The following is a 17,530-nucleotide window of genomic DNA, read 5'->3' on the forward strand; positions in this document are numbered from 1 at the left end:
GCACACGCGCACGTGTGTCTTCGGGCACAGCCCCCGTAGACGCACACGCGCACGTGTGTCTTCAGGCACAGCCCCCATAGACACACACGCGCACGTGTGTCTTCGGGCACAGCCCCCGTAGACGCACACGCGCACGTGTGTCTTCAGGCACAGCCCCCATAGACACACACGCGCACGTGTGTTTTCGGGCACAGCCCCCGTAGACGCACACGCGCACGTGTGTCTTCGGGCACAGCCCCTGTAGATGCACACAGAGACTTGGCTCTGTCTGTCTCATGCACACACAAGGGCTTCATGTGTACATGGACACAGGTCCCTGTGTTGCCCAGCTGCGTGGAAATGGGAGAGACGGGACTTGCTCTCTTTGGTGCCGCCTTTGAGTTTCTGGTGCTGCTCACTGTGCAGTGAAGTCCTGTTGCCCACAGGGCCGCCAGCATGTTTCCATTCATGGCCGTACCCTGCTGCATGTCTCTCCCCCCCCCCCACCATGTGACTTGCATTAGCAGTTTTGCCTCATGTCTCTGAGCTGGCCAGCCAGGCTGCCTCTGAAAGGGCCATGAAGGGCCGGGCAGCAAAGCGTTCCCTTAGTGGCAGAGAGGGAGCAGCACAGCTGCGCCAGGAGCGTGTCTCTCCCTGCCAGGATCAGGCTGTAACTCATCTTCTCACAGCTTGTCCAGCTGCTCCTTAAAATAGATGCTCCTGGCTGTGCACAGGGCACAGAGCCCTGTCCTGTGACAGCTGCCCCAAGATTCCAGCAGCTTCAGAGCCCAGCACTGTCTGCTGGCAGAGCAGGCCCTGGCCATCGGCTGCTGTCTGAGCAGGAAGCAGCATCGCAGTGCTGCGCCTGAAAAGGCTTCTGAGCAAACCTGGAGGGAGCTAGCGCCCAGGGCAGGAGCCCCCCAGTGCATTGTGCTCAGGGCAGGTACCACGAGGCGGGGCAAGAGGGTGCTTGTACTGTCTGTTCCCAGTCCCCCCCACCGCTCCGGGGTAAAATTCAGGGGTAAGTGGCCATCAGTGAAACGGACTGAGTGTGACTAAGCACACTGCGCTGCACCCAGGCCAACACAATCCCTGTGGCACATGCTTGTCAGGAGGGAGCAGTGTTTGCATTTGCGCTCCCCACAGGCTCCCCGGTCTGCTCAGACCTCTGACATCACCATCCTGTGAGTGCTGCAGCCTCTGCGGGTGGGCCCGGAGCCCCCTGCACATTCCTCCTCCCTGGCAGGCTCCCTCACCCCGCAGGCTCACCCACTCGTCGCTCTTTTCCCCGCACAGATAAGGCCCAGTGGCAGCTGGAGTACCCCTACTGCGGTGGGCAGATGCAGTCTCCCATCAATATTGACACCAATTCCACAATCTTCAGCCCTGAGCTGCAGCCTGTTGTGCTGGCAGGTTGCAACCTGGACCCCAGTGAGCAGCTCAGCCTAATGAACAACGGACACACAGGTCAGTGGCGGGGCTGAGTCGTGTGTGCTGGGCTCACAGGGCATGGAACTTGCTTCACAGGGTGCTCAGACGAGATGGGATATTTTGAGACATTTCCCATAGATTAGTCCTGGCCTCTTCCAGCAGGGGGCGCTGTGTGGAGTGGGGCAGGAGCACTCACTGTGGGACTCACAGCTACTCCAGCCCCAGCCTCTCCCAACAGGGGGCACCCTAAGGAGTGGCGCAGGGCACTGGCTGTGGGGGGAGCTCCCAGCTGCCCCAGCCTTTCCCAGCAGGAGGAACTGCAGGGAGTGGGGCAGGAGTGCTGGCTGTTGGGGGAGCTTAGGGCTGCCAGGTGTCCGATTGTTGACGGGAACGCCCGGTCGAAAAGGGACCTTGGTGGCTCTGGTCAGCACCACCGAGTGGGCCATTGAAAGTCCAGTTAGCGGTGCTGCTGGGCTAAAGCAGGCTCGACCCTACCTCTCCTGGCACCACGCTGGGCCCCAGAAGCAGCCAGCAGGTCCAGCTCCTAGGCAGGGGGGCCATAGGGCTCCACGCGCTGCCCCTGCCCCGAGAACCGGCTCCGCACTCCCATTGGCTGGAAACCACGGCCAGTGGGAGCTGGGGGAGTGGTGCCTGCGGGCGAGAACAGTGAGTGGAGCCTCCTGCCTAGGAGCCGGACCTGCTGGCCACTTCTGGGGTGCAGCACGGTGCCAGGACAGGCAGGGAGCCTGCTGACCCACACCGCGCCACTGACCAGGAGCCGCCGGAGGTAAGCCCTGAGCCCCAGCCCTGAGCCCCAACCCCCTGCCCCAGCCCTGATCCCCCTCCTGCACCCCAAACCACTCATCCCCGACCCCACCCCAGACCCACAACCCCAGCCAGAGCCCGTCACCCCCTCCCACACCCCAACCCCCTGCCCCAGCCCAGTGAAAGTGAGTGAGGATGTGGGAGAGCGAGCCACTGAGGGAAGGGGAATGTAGTGAGTGTGGGGGCAGGGCCTTGGGGCAGGGGTGGGGCTAGGGTGTTCAGTTTTGTGCAATTAGGAAGTTGGCAACCCTAGGGGAGCTTTCAGCTACTTCAGTCCCAGCCTCACCCAGCAGAGGCGCTGTGGGGAGCAGGGGGCAAGAGCGCTGGCCGTGGGGGGAGCTCCCGGCTACTCCAGCCTGGTCTCTCCCAGCAGAGGGGACGCTGTGGGGAGCGGGGGGGCAGGAGCGCTGGCCGTGGGGGGAGCTCCCGGCTACTCCAGCCTGGTCTCTCCCAGCAGAGGGGACGCTGTGGGGAGCAGGGGGCAGGAGCGCTGGCCGTGGGGGGAGCTCCCGGCTACTCCAGCCTGGTCAGTCCCAGCAGAGGGGACGCTGTGGGGAGCAGGGGGGCAGGAGCGCTGGCAGTGGGGGGAGCTCCCGGCTACTCCAGCCTGGTCTGTCCCAGCAGAGGGGACGCTGTGGGGAGCAGGGGGGCAGGAGCGCTGGCCGTGGGGAGAGCTCCCGGCTACTCCAGCCTGGTCAGTCCCAGCAGAGGGGACGCTGTGGGGAGCAGGGGGGCAGGAGCGCTGGCCGTGGGGGGAGCTCCCGGCTACTCCAGCCTGGTCTGTCCCAGCAGAGGGGACGCTGTGGGGAGCAGGGGGGCAGGAGCGCTGGCCGTGGGGGGAGCTCCCGGCTACTCCAGCCTGGTCTGTCCCAGCAGAGGGGACGCTGTGGGGAGCAGGGGGGCAGGAGCGCTGGCCATGGGGGGAGCTCCCGGCTACTCCAGCCTGGTCTCTCCCAGCAGAGGGGACGCTGTGGGGAGCAGGGGGGCAGGAGCGCTGGCCATGGGGGGAGCTCCCGGCTACTCCAGCCTGGTCTGTCCCAGCAGAGGGGACGCTGTGGGGAGCAGGGGGGCAGGAGCGCTGGCCATGGGGGGAGCTCCCGGCTACTCCAGCCTGGTCTCTCCCAGCAGAGGGGACGCTGTGGGGAGCAGGGGGCAGGAGCGCTGGCAGTGGGGGGAGCTCCCGGCTACTCCAGCCTGGTCTCTCCCAGCAGAGGGGACGCTGTGGGGAGCAGGGGGCAAGAGCGCTGGCCGTGGGGGGAGCTCCCGGCTACTCCAGCCTGGTCTCTCCCAGCAGAGGGGACGCTGTGGGGAGCGGGGGGGCAGGAGCGCTGGCCGTGGGGGGAGCTCCCGGCTACTCCAGCCTGGTCTCTCCCAGCAGAGGGGACGCTGTGGGGAGCAGGGGGCAGGAGCGCTGGCCGTGGGGGGAGCTCCCGGCTACTCCAGCCTGGTCAGTCCCAGCAGAGGGGACGCTGTGGGGAGCAGGGGGGCAGGAGCGCTGGCAGTGGGGGGAGCTCCCGGCTACTCCAGCCTGGTCTGTCCCAGCAGAGGGGACGCTGTGGGGAGCAGGGGGGCAGGAGCGCTGGCCGTGGGGAGAGCTCCCGGCTACTCCAGCCTGGTCAGTCCCAGCAGAGGGGACGCTGTGGGGAGCAGGGGGGCAGGAGCGCTGGCCGTGGGGGGAGCTCCCGGCTACTCCAGCCTGGTCTGTCCCAGCAGAGGGGACGCTGTGGGGAGCAGGGGGGCAGGAGCGCTGGCCGTGGGGGGAGCTCCCGGCTACTCCAGCCTGGTCTGTCCCAGCAGAGGGGACGCTGTGGGGAGCAGGGGGGCAGGAGCGCTGGCCATGGGGGGAGCTCCCGGCTACTCCAGCCTGGTCTCTCCCAGCAGAGGGGACGCTGTGGGGAGCAGGGGGGCAGGAGCGCTGGCCATGGGGGGAGCTCCCGGCTACTCCAGCCTGGTCTCTCCCAGCAGAGGGGACGCTGTGGGGAGCGGGGGGGCAGGAGCGCTGGCCGTGGGGGGAGCTCCCGGCTACTCCAGCCTGGTCAGTCCCAGCAGAGGGGACGCTGTGGGGAGCAGGGGGGCAGGAGCGCTGGCCGTGGGGGGAGCTCCCGGCTACTCCAGCCTGGTCAGTCCCAGCAGAGGGGACGCTGTGGGGAGCAGGGGGGCAGGAGCGCTGGCCGTGGGGGGAGCTCCCGGCTACTCCAGCCTGGTCAGTCCCAGCAGAGGGGACGCTGTGGGGAGCAGGGGGGCAGGAGCGCTGGCCGTGGGGGGAGCTCCCGGCTACTCCAGCCTGGTCAGTCCCAGCAGAGGGGACGCTGTGGGGAGCAGGGGGCAAGAGCGCTGGCTGTGGGGGAGCTCCCGGCTACTCCAGCCTGGTCTCTCCCAGCAGAGGGGACGCTGTGGGGAGCGGGGGGGCAGGAGCGCTGGCCGTGGGGGGAGCTCCCGGCTACTCCAGCCTGGTCAGTCCCAGCAGAGGGGACGCTGTGGGGAGCAGGGGGGCAGGAGCGCTGGCCGTGGGGGGAGCTCCCGGCTACTCCAGCCTGGTCTCTCCCAGCAGAGGGGACGCTGTGGGGAGCAGGGGGGCAGGAGCGCTGGCCGTGGGGGGAGCTCCCGGCTACTCCAGCCTGGTCAGTCCCAGCAGAGGGGACGCTGTGGGGAGCAGGGGGGCAGGAGCGCTGGCCGTGGGGGGAGCTCCCGGCTACTCCAGCCTGGTCTCTCCCAGCAGAGGGGACGCTGTGGGGAGCAGGGGGGCAGGAGCGCTGGCCGTGGGGGGAGCTCCCGGCTACTCCAGCCTGGTCAGTCCCAGCAGAGGGGACGCTGTGGGGAGCAGGGGGCAGGAGCGCTGGCCGTGGGGGGAGCTCCCGGCTACTCCAGCCTGGTCTCTCCCAGCAGAGGGGACGCTGTGGGGAGCAGGGGGCAGGAGCGCTGGCCGTGGGGGGAGCTCCCGGCTACTCCAGCCTGGTCTCTCCCAGCAGAGGGGACGCTGTGGGGAGCAGGGGGCAGGAGCGCTGGCCGTGGGGGGAGCTCCCGGCTACTCCAGCCTGGTCTCTCCCAGCAGAGGGGACGCTGTGGGGAGCAGGGGGGCAGGAGCGCTGGCCGTGGGGGGAGCTCCCGGCTACTCCAGCCTGGTCTGTCCCAGCAGAGGGGACGCTGTGGGGAGCAGGGGGCAAGAGCGCTGGCCGTGGGGGGAGCTCCCGGCTACTCCAGCCTGGTCTCTCCCAGCAGAGGGGACGCTGTGGGGAGCAGGGGGCAGGAGCGCTGGCCGTGGGGGGAGCTCCCGGCTACTCCAGCCTGGTCTCTCCCAGCAGAGGGGACGCTGTGGGGAGCAGGGGGCAGGAGCGCTGGCCGTGGGGGGAGCTCCCGGCTACTCCAGCCTGGTCTCTCCCAGCAGAGGGGACGCTGTGGGGAGCAGGGGGGCAGGAGCGCTGGCAGTGGGGGGAGCTCCCGGCTACTCCAGCCTGGTCTGTCCCAGCAGAGGGGACGCTGTGGGGAGCAGGGGGGCAAGAGCGCTGGCCGTGGGGGGAGCTCCCGGCTACTCCAGCCTGGTCAGTCCCAGCAGAGGGGACGCTGTGGGGAGCGGGGGGGCAGGAGCGCTGGCTGTGGGGGGAGCTCCCGGCTACTCCAGCCTGGTCTCTCCCAGCAGAGGGGACGCTGTGGGGAGCAGGGGGGCAGGAGCGCTGGCAGTGGGGGGAGCTCCCGGCTACTCCAGCCTGGTCTGTCCCAGCAGAGGGGACGCTGTGGGGAGCAGGGGGGCAAGAGCGCTGGCTGTGGGGGAGCTCCCGGCTACTCCAGCCTGGTCAGTCCCAGCAGAGGGGACGCTGTGGGGAGCAGGGGGGCAGGAGCGCTGGCCGTGGGGGGAGCTCCCGGCTACTCCAGCCTGGTCAGTCCCAGCAGAGGGGACGCTGTGGGGAGCGGGGGGGCAGGAGCGCTGGCTGTGGGGGAGCTCCTGGTTTTACAGTTCCAGTCTCCCCCAGCAGGCCCCACTGGGGTGCCAGGTCTGGGTAAGCTCTGGGCTCACTGTTCTGCCCCTCCCAGTGAAGGTTCCCTGACTGTCCTAGAGTTTCATAGATTCCTGGATTCCAAGGCCAGAAGGGACCATCAGATCCCTAGTCTGACCTGCTCTGTAGCACACGCCCTTGAATCCAACCACAGTCCCCTGCACTGAGCCCCAGAACTTGTTTGGCTAAAGCAGCTTCCAGAAAGGCAGCCAGGCTTGAAGATGTCAAAGAGTCGGGGAGTCCAGCACTGCCTCTGGCAGTGTGCGCCAGGTGTTACTCACGTAAAAACATTCTTCCAAATTTGTGCCTGATTTCTCATTTGAATTCATGTGGTTTCAGCTCCCAGCCATAGGTTCTTGTTCTGCCTTTCTCTGCTCAAGTAAAGAGCCCTTGGAACCTGTTATTTTCTTCCCAGGAAGGTACTTAGGGCTAAAGTACTTAGGTAAATAAGGGTTTGTGTACATGGGGACACACAGGAAAATTAATCTGAATTAGCCAAAGGTATGAATTTAAAGTGGATTAGTTAAACTGTCTTGAACTCCTGTGTGGATGCTCTTATTCAGAGTTAGAGTGGCCTTTTTTCAGTTTTGTTTAGTTCACTTTAATTCTGATTCAGAGTGTCCACGTAGGGGTTTAATATGATTTAACTAATCCACTTTAAACGTTAGTTTCCTGAGTGTTCCTGTGTTGTAGACAAACTCTACACCATAATCAAGTCACCTCTCAATCTCCTTTTTGATTAAACAGATGGAGGTCTCTCACTAGGAGACATTTTCTGTAGCACTCAACTCATTTTTATAGATCTTTTCTTCACCCTCTCTAATTTTTAAATGTGGACCCCAGAACTGGGCGCAAGTTCCAGTATCGGCCTCACCAATGCCTTATACAGGGATAAAAGCACCTGCCTGCTCCTCTGCTATCCCCTATTTACACCCCCAAGGATCTCATTAGCCCCTTGTGCCGCAGAGTTGCACTGGGAGCTCCCGTTGTATTGCTGGTGCACTGTAACCCCTAAATCCTCTTCTGAGTTGCTGCTCCCCAGGACTGTAAGTGCTGTAGCCCCCGTCTGTAAGTGCAGCCTGGATTCCTTGTTCTTACATGGAGAACTTGGCATTTGGCTGCATTAAAGCACATTTTGTTGGAATGGGCCCAGCTTACCAAGTGATCCAGATTGGTCTGTGTGGCTGCCCTGTTCTCATCCTTATTGCTCTGCCGATCTTTGTGGCATCAGCAGTGACTTACTGCCAGAGCATTAGTGAAACCGTTGAATAGTGTCAGGCCTTGAACTGATCCCTGCAGAACCTCACTATAGACTCCCCTGATCAGTGAGGATTCCCCATTGGCAGCTGTTTTTTGAGAGCTGTTGGTAAGCTGGGGCATAATCCATTTAACGTGTGCTCTGTTTCTGCTGTATAGTGCTACGGTTTTAACTGCGTGTTGCACTGTACTGAGTCTCAGTGTGTTACATCTCTACCCTTCCCTCTCTCAACCAAACTCCTAACTGCATCAAAGAATGCAATCGGTTTCTTTGCCAAGACCTGGTTTCCATTACACCACATTGACTATTTTCGATAACACACATCTCCGCCTGGTGCCAGCGCATGGATCAGAGCCCACCTCCGACTCCTCTCCCGCTTCACTCCCTCTCTCCTGCAGTTGTCCTTCAGCTGCCAGGCTCTCTGACTATTGCCAGCGGCTACCCCCAGGAGCACAGAGCAATGCAGCTGCACCTGCACTGGGGCTCCCCGGCAGGGCCGGGCTCAGAACACACCGTGGACGGACGCCGCTATGATGGGGAGGTAAAGATCCGTCGTGGACCTTCCCCTTTTGCCTGCTGCTCCCCGGGTGTGCCTCAGTTACTGGCGATGATCACATCAGTCCCACCCGCTCCAGCTGTCTGCACAGGGTGAGGGCTAGGGCCCTGAGGGGGTTGTGGCACCCCCAGGTCACTGGCTGCCCTTTGTCCACACTGCAGCTCCGTTGGCGGGGAGTTGCCACCCCTGCCCTCAGTGGAGTGCTCCGACCACAATCTCCGCTCTTGACTCAGACCCTCTCAGGGCACAGGTCAAGTGCCCAGTGCCAGCAACCCAGAGGGAGGAATCCTGCGCTTCGGGCTGAGCAACTGAAATCAAAGCAGAGTTTATGACACAGCCTGAAACATGGAAGCAGAGGGGAAGTGAGGCATGGAAGGGACCTTGTGCCAGCAGGGTGGGGGTGGGGAGAGAATAGCCTGGAGCCAGGCACCCGGTGCACAGCGCAGGGACAGACCCACACGGGGAGCACTCACTCTGCGTACAGGATAAACAATCCATACTGCTCTGCAGCCAGACTGCCCTGGCACTAACCAGGTGCTCGGGCCACAGGGAGCCCACCCCCACCTAAGTCCAGGGCCCATCGCAGCCCCCTTTAAAATTGCCCGAGAATGTGCCTGGGGGGCACAAACTATCCCAGGGGACCCAGGCCCTAAGGAGGGGTCAACGCAGAGCTCCCAGTGCAGGCTGCCCTGTGCTGGAGGATGATTCATCTTTTCCCCAGAACTCTGGCCCGCTTCTTGGCATGTGAGGGCCGTGATATTCTCTGGGCCTGGGAGTGGGGACAGCTCGCTGTGCCCTCGTCCTTGGCACCAGCCCAGAGCTGTGTGGTCACAGAGATCCTGGGGCTGTTTGCCGCCTGGGTCTGGTTCCTAACTTGTTCTACCCTCCCTCCCACATTGCTGTTCACACGGAGCCGCCAGGGCCCAGTGCATCAGGGAGGACAGGAGTTGGAGCTGGCTGCCAGCATGCTGCTGTCCCAGCGAGAGGGGCACCAGGGAGACGACCTTGAGCCCTGCCCCATGTGCAGAAAATGGGGGAGGCTGGTGGCAGGGTGGGCTCTTGGGGCAGCAGGGGCTGGCAGCAGCAGCAGTATGCTCAGGTCACCGTAAATGGTTTGGGGAGCTTGCCTGGTGCCAAGTGGGGGGCTCTGGCCAGGTGCCCAAGCCCCAGGCGCTGCTAATGGAGAGGCCCTAGTGCTGGGGCTGGCCACACCTGGTTGGGTCACCCTGGGACCAGTGCAGGTCTGGGTGGTCCAGCACTCATCCATGGCACAATGGAGCCTCAGGGGGTTCTGTGCTTTGATTCCAGATCCATATGGTTTATTACAACCCCAGCTATGAGAGCATCAAAGAGGCAATGAGGCAGCCCGGTGGCCTAGCAGTGCTGGCAGCTTTCCTGCAGGTGATGCCAATGGGGGCAGTCACTGGGAAGGTGGGGTGGGGGCAGTGCCTGGCAGGGATGTTCTGATCACTGGGCTGGGCGTGGCAGGGTAGGCGAGGACTGAGGCAATTCTGGGGTGGAGGGAAATAGGGGCAGTGGAGGGCAGGGGATCTCCAGGAGGGAGGAATGCCCTGTCAACTGGGCCATGCCAGTGCGGAGATGGGACATGCCCCGATCACCAGGCCATGCTGGTGGTGGGAGGCAGAATGTGCTCTGCACACTGGTCCAGGTGAGGTTAGGGGATGCCCTAATCGCTGGTCAGTGGTAGGGTTCATGCTTTGATCCTGGTCAGGGGGTGGAAGGGCCGTGCTGGGGGATGCCCTGACCCCAGCCAAGTCAGTCAGGGAGGTCACAGGTCGATCCTCTGCCTGTGAGAGTGATATTAGTCCCATGTTCGGAGCGATGCTCCCTGCTGTGACCCAGCTGCGGGGGCTCAATAGGCAGGAGACTTGCCCTTCCTGGTGCCTGTGCTCTCACACCTGCTGAGTCTGTGCGTTACAGGTTGGGCCGGAGGACAACGTGCACTATCAGCCTCTGCTTGAGCAGCTGGATGAGATCCAAGAGGAAGGTAAAGCCTTTGCGTGCCTAATGCCCACCATGGGGACAGCCCGGGGCAGCGAGTGAGCTGCCTGCTGCATGGAGAGGCTTGTGCATGCCAGACAGACAGAGGCAGGCAGCTCCTGTGAGACAGACAGACAATGAGTGGCCCGCTCAGCCAAGGCCTTTCAGGGATTCCCGCTCAGCATTTGCATACCTGTCTCATCCCTCGGGATTCTCCGGGCTCCCACTCTGCACCTGTCCCAATGACATGACTTCCCTGGTGCCTTAGGCTTGTCCATCCGGGGCTTGTGCAGACTGGCTGTGCCTGTCCAGTGCATTGTGCTTCTGCAGCGAAACCAGGGGGCAGTTCCCATGCGGCGGAGCAGTCACCGCTCACCGTCTCTGGGGGTTGGCTCCTGGGGACGTGCTGACCAGGATCTTGCTGTCCTGATTCGGATCCCCAGGGGCCTGTGCAGTTCTTGATTGTTGCTGTGCTCTAGTCCGTGGAGCTGTGCTGCTCTAGATCGTGCTGTCTCTCTATTCTAGAGCATGGAGACATGCTGCTCTAGAGCACCGGCAGTATTTTTTCCCTTCTAGGCAAGGAAACGGCAGTGGCTGGGTTCAATATTGAAGGGTTGCTGCCTACCAACCTAGGCCGCTATTACCGCTACAGTGGCTCTCTGACCACCCCTCCCTGCTACCAGACGGTGAACTGGACTGTCTTCAACCAGACGGTGTTGCTGTCCAAGGAGCAGGTCCGTCCGGGGGGTGAGGGCCTGCCTGTTCTCCTCTTGGGCGTGGGTGGGGCTGCCCGCAGGTGGCTCTGCCATGCCTGTCACACTAGGAGCTGCGAGCCAGCACCAGCAACGGTGGGGGTGGCCCGTAGGCAACCGGAGACCACCTGAAGCCAGCCCCCCTTGCACCAGGGCACTGAGTGCTGAATCCTGGCTGCGTTCATGAGGCTCCCAGGGGCGGCTTAGTGACTCCGTTCAACCCTCCCTCTCCAGATCTCGCTGCTGGAGACCACGCTGCAGGGAGACGATGACAAGGATCTGCAGAACAACTTCCGGCTAACCCAGAGCCTGCACGGACGGAAAGTCCTGGCGAGTTTCCAGGCAGCCCTCAGCCCGAGGCGGGTCCCGCTTCCTGGTAAGGAGCCGTGGGATGTGGCTGGCCGGTTCTCTCCTGCATGCCACCTTGACACAGACAAGCCTGGCAGAGCAGAGCAGAATCAGGATGCTGGTGTCCCAGGAAGGAATAGCTCACGTAAGCTAGTATCAGTGAGCGCTGGGCCCACAACAATGCAAGGGGCTCTGTGGGGAGAGGCAGCTTGGTCTCCAGGGCCCACTCTGTCCTGGCCTCACAGCTGACATGCCAGCAGGGCACAAAAGGAATGTGTCTGAACAAATAGTCACAGCAAGTTGTTTGCAGTTTTCGCCAGCTCACTTTGGGACCCAGGCGTTTGGGTGCTTCTCTGTGTGTCCCCAGTCCTGCTAGCCAAAGCCAGGCAGGAGCTGCAGGGGAGCCGGGCTCTTTGAAATCCCAGAACACACCCTCCAGGGGTATTTTGTTCCTCCCACTTCTGGGCCTGGCTATGCCTCTGCCCCACTTCTGAAAGAGCTTGGTCAGTTCAGCTTCTTTGAACCCTTCCCTGGAACACCCCTTCCCCAGCTTAGGTGCTTGTTGAGCTTCCTGACCCATCAGTGGTCTAGGAAAGCCGCAGTCTCACTGCCCCACTTCTGAAGCACTCAACGACTGAGGCTGGGCCAAGCAAGTGGGCCGAGCCCCGGCATGCCTCTGCGTCTCACCCACAGACAAAGCCACCCTGTGCAGGATACAGCTGGTGTGTACCAGGCGATAACAGAACCATTAACAGCCTGTGATACCGCATTGGGTAAACATTTGCCTGGCAGAGCCCCATCATGTGTCCCAAAGTCTTAGTGTTTTGGGCCCAGTTTCAGTTACTGCCTGTAGAGCAGACGATTAACCCACCACCAAGCCGCGTGTGCTGGTGGACGTGCCGGAGCCCTGGCACAGTGAAGGCGGCAGAGGCCTTGGAAATTGCAGTCACTGAGCTCGCCCTTACAGCACATGTCATGCAGGTGAGGGTGGGTTTCAAGGAGAGACAGTGCAGGCGCCCTAGAAAGAGGGGTCACATGCTGTGGGCTCAGCAAGCCCTGGGGATGTCAATCCTGCTGCTGCCCAGCGTGAAGGAGGAACCAGACTCGCTGGAGAAGAACATGTCCCTGACTCTGCCCCACAGGCTCCTTGATGTATCTGCACAGACGTAACACGGCTCCCTGAAGCAGTGAGGAGAGGCAGGTCTGGGTGTCCCACCTCCACAGGGGGATATGATCCCCTCTGTCACGTGGGGGAGCACAAAACCATCAGTGGGCTCTGGCCAGAGCTGCTGCCCCAAACCAGGACGAGCTGAGCCCTTCTCTAACCCCTTAGCTGGGGCTGCTCTCCCACAGAGCAGCCTGGGTGCCCCAGGGAGACAGTGTGATTGTTCCAGGACAGCAGGAGGGGACAGGGTGACACGCTAACGGGCTGTTCTTCCTCTACCATCCCAAACATTACCGCTTAAAACAGGCTCTGGAGGGAACGGAGTCTGGGACTCGCAGCCTCACAGGGAGTGGGGCAGAGGGGGGGACTGTAGCACTATGATGGGCCACAGTGCCTCCTTGCCTGCAGTGACCATGGTCTGGCAAGAGCCTCTGCCTTTGGGCAGATGTGGGAAAGGAAATGGGCTGCAGGCCAGGCTGGGGCTGAGCTGCCTCCGGCTGCACGTGAGACCAGGCAACTCGGTGGTGGCACTGAGCATGTCGGCCGTACCAGGAGGCCCCGGCGCTGCACATTGTAAGGGCGGGGCTGGCAAGAGCTGCCCCAGCCATGGCTCCTGGGGTCTGCCCGCCCCTTTCCCAGCCAGGCATTGAGTACCCGGGGCACAGTGCGAGTGATTCGTCTATCACACCCTGGTCAGAGCTTGGCTGCTGCCTTGGGGAATAGCAGAGGACCCTGCAGCTCTGTCCCTGCTAGGTGCTTGCTGGAGTGGGGCGGGGGGGCTGTCTCTCGCGGCCACACCAGCTCCCTCTGTAAGTGCCCTGGTTGAGGGGGCTCGAAGGGCCCCTTGTGATGGTGTCTTGGGGGGGGAGTGATGGTTAGCACAGGGCAGTGCGGGTGCTGCTGGGCTTGCTCTGCTCGCTTTGCTGTAGGCGCTGAACCTGCAGTGAGAGCTGAAGCCATTGGTAGCATGGCTGAGGGCCCATTTCCTGTGTGCCTCTTTAATTTCTGCTGGCTGGGCATCCGGGGTTCTGGCCCTCCTGGGGTGGTGCTCATGAGCTTGCACCCTGGTGCAGCATGCACCCACGGGCCAGGGCTCTGCTGGAACAGCTCAGATCCACTGACCCACTCTTGGGCCTCTATGGCTCCCAGAAGTTAAAGGTCCCTGGAGGTGGGGGAGGGAAGTGGCTAGGCCCAGCTAATGCATCTCTGTTGTCTTTGGGGCAGGTGATGCAGCTCAGAGGGACAGATTCCCTCTGGCAAGTTCCTGGCGCACTGGCTGCTGGGTGGAGAGGTCCACAGGCTCAGTGGGAGGAGGCCCTCCCAGAGCAGCATCCTCTGACTCCGGCCTAGCCCTGGACATCTCTGTCAGGCTATAGCAGGGCGTGGAACTTGGCTTGGGGTTGTGTATGCGGGAGGAAGGTGCCACTTGCTGCAGAGTTCAGGGCTTTCTTCGTGGCAGCCTGCAGTTCAGCATGACTCCTCCAGCCAGGCTGGGCCCAGGTCCCTGATCTGAGCCAGACCCCTGTCTCTGCCACCCAGGTGCTGTGGGCAGTGCCTAGGGCAGGGGTGGGCAAACTATGGTCCAGGGGCCACATCCGGCCCTTCAGATATTTTAACCTGGCCCTCAAGCTCCTGCCAGGGAGCGGGGTTGGGAGCTTGCTCCCCACAGCTCCAGGAAGCAGGGGCATGTCCTCCCTCCGGCTCCTACACATAGGGACAGCTAGGGGACTCCACACACTGCCTCCGCCCCAAGCACCGCCCCTGCAGCTCCCATTAGTCAGCAAATGGGGCCAATGGAAGTTGCAGTGGCGGCGCCTGCAGGCAGGGCAGTGCGCAGAGCCGCCTGGCCGCGCCTCCACGTAGGAGCCAGAGGAGGACATGCCGCTGCTTCTGGGAGCTGCTTGAGGTAAGCGCCGCCCAGAGGCTGCACCCCTGACCCTCTCCCGCACCCCAACCCCCTGCCCCAGTCTGGAGCCCCCTTCTGCACCCTGAACTCCTCATTTCTGGCCCCACCTCAGAGTCCATACCCCCAGCTGGAGCCCTCACTCCCTCCTGCACCCCAACCCCCAATTTTGTGAGCATTAATGGCCCACCATAAAATTTCCATACCCAGATGTGGCCCTCAGGCCAAAAAGATTGCCCACCCCTGGCCTAGGGGCACACGGTCCCAAAGGAAGCCAAGTTCCCGGCAGGGAATCAGGTGTAACCCTTCTGCCTGTCACAGTTGGCAGCAACAAGGGCCAGGTTCAGTATCTAGGGGTTCCATTCCAATAACACAATGCAAACCGGCTCAAGCTCCCATCCAGTGACCTGGGACAAATATATACCAACCCCGCTGGGCGCCTCCCAGAGGCAATACTTCCCCTCTCACAAGCACATAGTCTGGGTGTAGCAAAAAGCCTTTTAATAACAGAGAGAAACAATATGGCATTATGTTGGGGAAACATCACCAACAGGATTCATAACACAACCCACGAGCAAAACCCACCCCAAGCAAATTGGGGCATGCCCTTTCCCTTTGGTTCTTGAGTCCAGCAACCCCAAATCACCCAAAGTCCCAAAAGTCCAACGACGCAAAAGTCTCTGTCCCTGGTTAGGGCAGCCCCAGAGTTCAAAAGTTTATCTGCAGAGTTTTAACCTCCCAACCTGGGTGGAGATGGGGGTGTGTGTTAAGGGGCACCTTACGTGGTCCAACACTGATGGCCCCACCTCTCCATGGGGCTCCGCTCTGCCAGCCGCTCTGCTCTGCTCGCCATCCCACAAACTGAACTGCTCCACCAGCCGCTCTGCCCACCGTGCTGCAAATGGCTCCACCATATAGCGTCAGGCTCCCCCACTACTCAACACAACACTCAGTGATGTCAGCTCTTAGGTGATTTCAGCTTGCAGTAGGGGAGCCCCAGTGCTGGTGCACTGTCAGCCCAAAGCGAATGCAGCTCAGCAGCCTGTAACCAGACTCCTAATGGAATCACAGTTAGCTCTGACATTCCACAGTGGAGAGAGGAGGAAGTGCAATTAGCCTGTAAGGCCCTCCCCAGAGGGCCCATGCCACCAAGTATTAATACCTGTCCCCAGCCTCTCTCAGTTCATAGTTTTGGAACCCATGACCCTTGTCTAGCGAGTGCTACTTAAAAAGAAAAGGAGGACTTGTGGCACCTTAGAGACTAACCAATTTATTTGAGCATGAGCTTTCGTGAGCTACAGCTCCCTTCATCGGATGCATATTGTGGAAAGAACAGAAGATCTTTTTATACATACAAAGCATGAAAAAATGGGTGTTTATCACTACAAAAGGTTTTCTCTCCCCCCACCCCACTCTCCTGCTGGTAATAGCTTATCTAAAGTGATCACTCTCCTTACAATGTGTATGATAATCAAGGTGGGCCATTTCCAGCACAAATCCAGGGTTTAACAAGAACGTCTGAGGAAGGGGGGCAATATGAACAAGAGGCTGCTCGGCAGCTCTCCAACACCACTTTCTACAAGCCATTACCCTCTGATCCCACTGAGAGTTACCAAAAGAAACTACAGCATTTGCTCAAGAAACTCCCTGAAAAAGCACAAGAACAAATCCCCACAGACACAACCCTTGAACCCCGACCTGGGATATTCTATCTATTACAGTTATTCTGAAACCTGTCAGAGTGCTACTTAGTTGATGGCGAGTCCCTCCATCATAACAAAAGACCAAGTGCAGTTCCACTGTCCTTGATTCCCATAATCAGGGTAATAACAATTTATTCTTCCCGCCCCAATAACAGAGACACTGGGGATCCCACAGCTACCAAAGTGACCATTTGGGCAGCTATGGCCTCATTCTAGGCGGTGTGGGTGTGCCTATGCAAATGAGATCAGCCCCTGAAGTTCTTTTCCGCAACTTAGAATCATAGAATATCAGGGTTGGAAGGCACCTCAGGAGGTCATTTAGTCCAAACCCCTGCTCAAAGCAGGACCAATCCCCAATTAAATCATCCCAGCCAGGGCTTTGTCAAGCCTGACCTTAAAAACTTCAAAGGAAGGAGATTCTACCACCTCCCTAGGTAACGCATTCCAGTGTTTCACCACCCTCCTAGTGAAAAAGTTTTTCCTAATATCCAATCTAAACCTCCCCCACTGCAACTTGAAACCATTACTCCTTGTTCTGTCATCTGCTACCACTGAGAACAGTCTAGATCCATCCTCTTTGGAACCCCCTTTCAGGGAGTTGAAAGCAGCTATCAAATCCCCCCTCATTCTTCTCTTCTGCAGACTAAATAATCCCAGTTCCCTCAGCCTCTCCTCATAAGTCATGTGTTCCAGACCCCTAATCATTTTGTTGCCCTCCGCTGGACTCTCCAATTTATCCACACCCTTCTTGTAGTGTGGGGCCCAAAACTGGACACAGTACTCCAGATGAGGCCTCACCAATGTCGAATAGAGGGGAACGATCATGTCCCTCGATCTGATGGCTATGCCCCTACACTTATACATCCCAAAATGCCATTGGCCTTCTTGGCAACAAGGGCACGCTGTTGACTCATATCCAGCTTCTCGTCCACTGTCACCCCAGGTCCTTTTCCGCAGAACTGTTGCCTAGCCGTTCGGTCCCTAGTCTGTAGCGGTGCATTGGGTTTTTCCATCCTAAGTGCAGGACCCTGCACTTATCCTTGTTGAACCTCAGATTTCTTTTGGCCCAATCCTCCAATATGTCTAGGTCCCTCTGTATCCTATCCCTGCCCACCAGCGTATCTACCACTCCTCCCAGTTTAGTATTATCCGCAAATTTGCTGAGAGTGCAATCCACACCATCCTCCAGATCATTTATGAAGATATTGAACAAAACCGGCCCCAGGACCGACCCTTGGGGCACTCCGCTTGACACCGGCTGCCAACTAGACATGGAGCCATTGATCACTTGCCAGACCTCACCACCAGATGTCAGGGTGGAGCTCATCCTGACTCTGCTTACACAGGCAAAGCCGAGCCTAACAGAGACTTGTGCTGAACAAACGGGGCACAGCAGTCAGAGCCCTGACTTTACCTGCCTGGCCCCTCATGCAGGGTCCTGCCCCATTAGTGAGGGCTTCGGGCTGGGACGAGCATTCTAGAAAGAGTCTAAAGCTGCCTGCAGGGTGGTCCCAGGGGCAGGGATGGCATGGGCACAGGATTTGGAGTGTCCTTGCCGCAGGAGTTTGAATTCAGTGAGTCTCTGGGCTGTTTACGGGATGAGGGGGAGACTGTGAG

The 17,530-nt window shown here is 60.5% G+C and overlaps 1 protein-coding gene across 2 annotated transcripts in view; it reads left to right on the top strand.

Moving 5' to 3' along the window:
• Nucleotides 1-17,530, top strand: part of CA9 (carbonic anhydrase 9) — a 68,814-nt gene that overhangs the window by 38,514 nt on the left and 12,770 nt on the right. For both annotated transcript variants that reach the window (XM_084629630.1, XM_084629631.1), the window contains exons 3-8: nt 1,276-1,446; nt 7,884-8,026; nt 9,350-9,442; nt 9,983-10,049; nt 10,619-10,776; nt 11,029-11,170. In XM_084629630.1, coding sequence (XP_084485756.1) covers nt 1,276-1,446; nt 7,884-8,026; nt 9,350-9,442; nt 9,983-10,049; nt 10,619-10,776; nt 11,029-11,170 — 774 coding nt within the window. The remainder of the gene's footprint in view (nt 1-1,275; nt 1,447-7,883; nt 8,027-9,349; nt 9,443-9,982; nt 10,050-10,618; nt 10,777-11,028; nt 11,171-17,530) is intronic.

The sequence above is a fragment of the Lepidochelys olivacea genome, assembly GCF_965140295.1.
Source record: "Lepidochelys olivacea isolate rLepOli2 genome assembly, chromosome: 5".
Lineage (NCBI taxonomy): Eukaryota > Metazoa > Chordata > Testudines > Cheloniidae > Lepidochelys > Lepidochelys olivacea.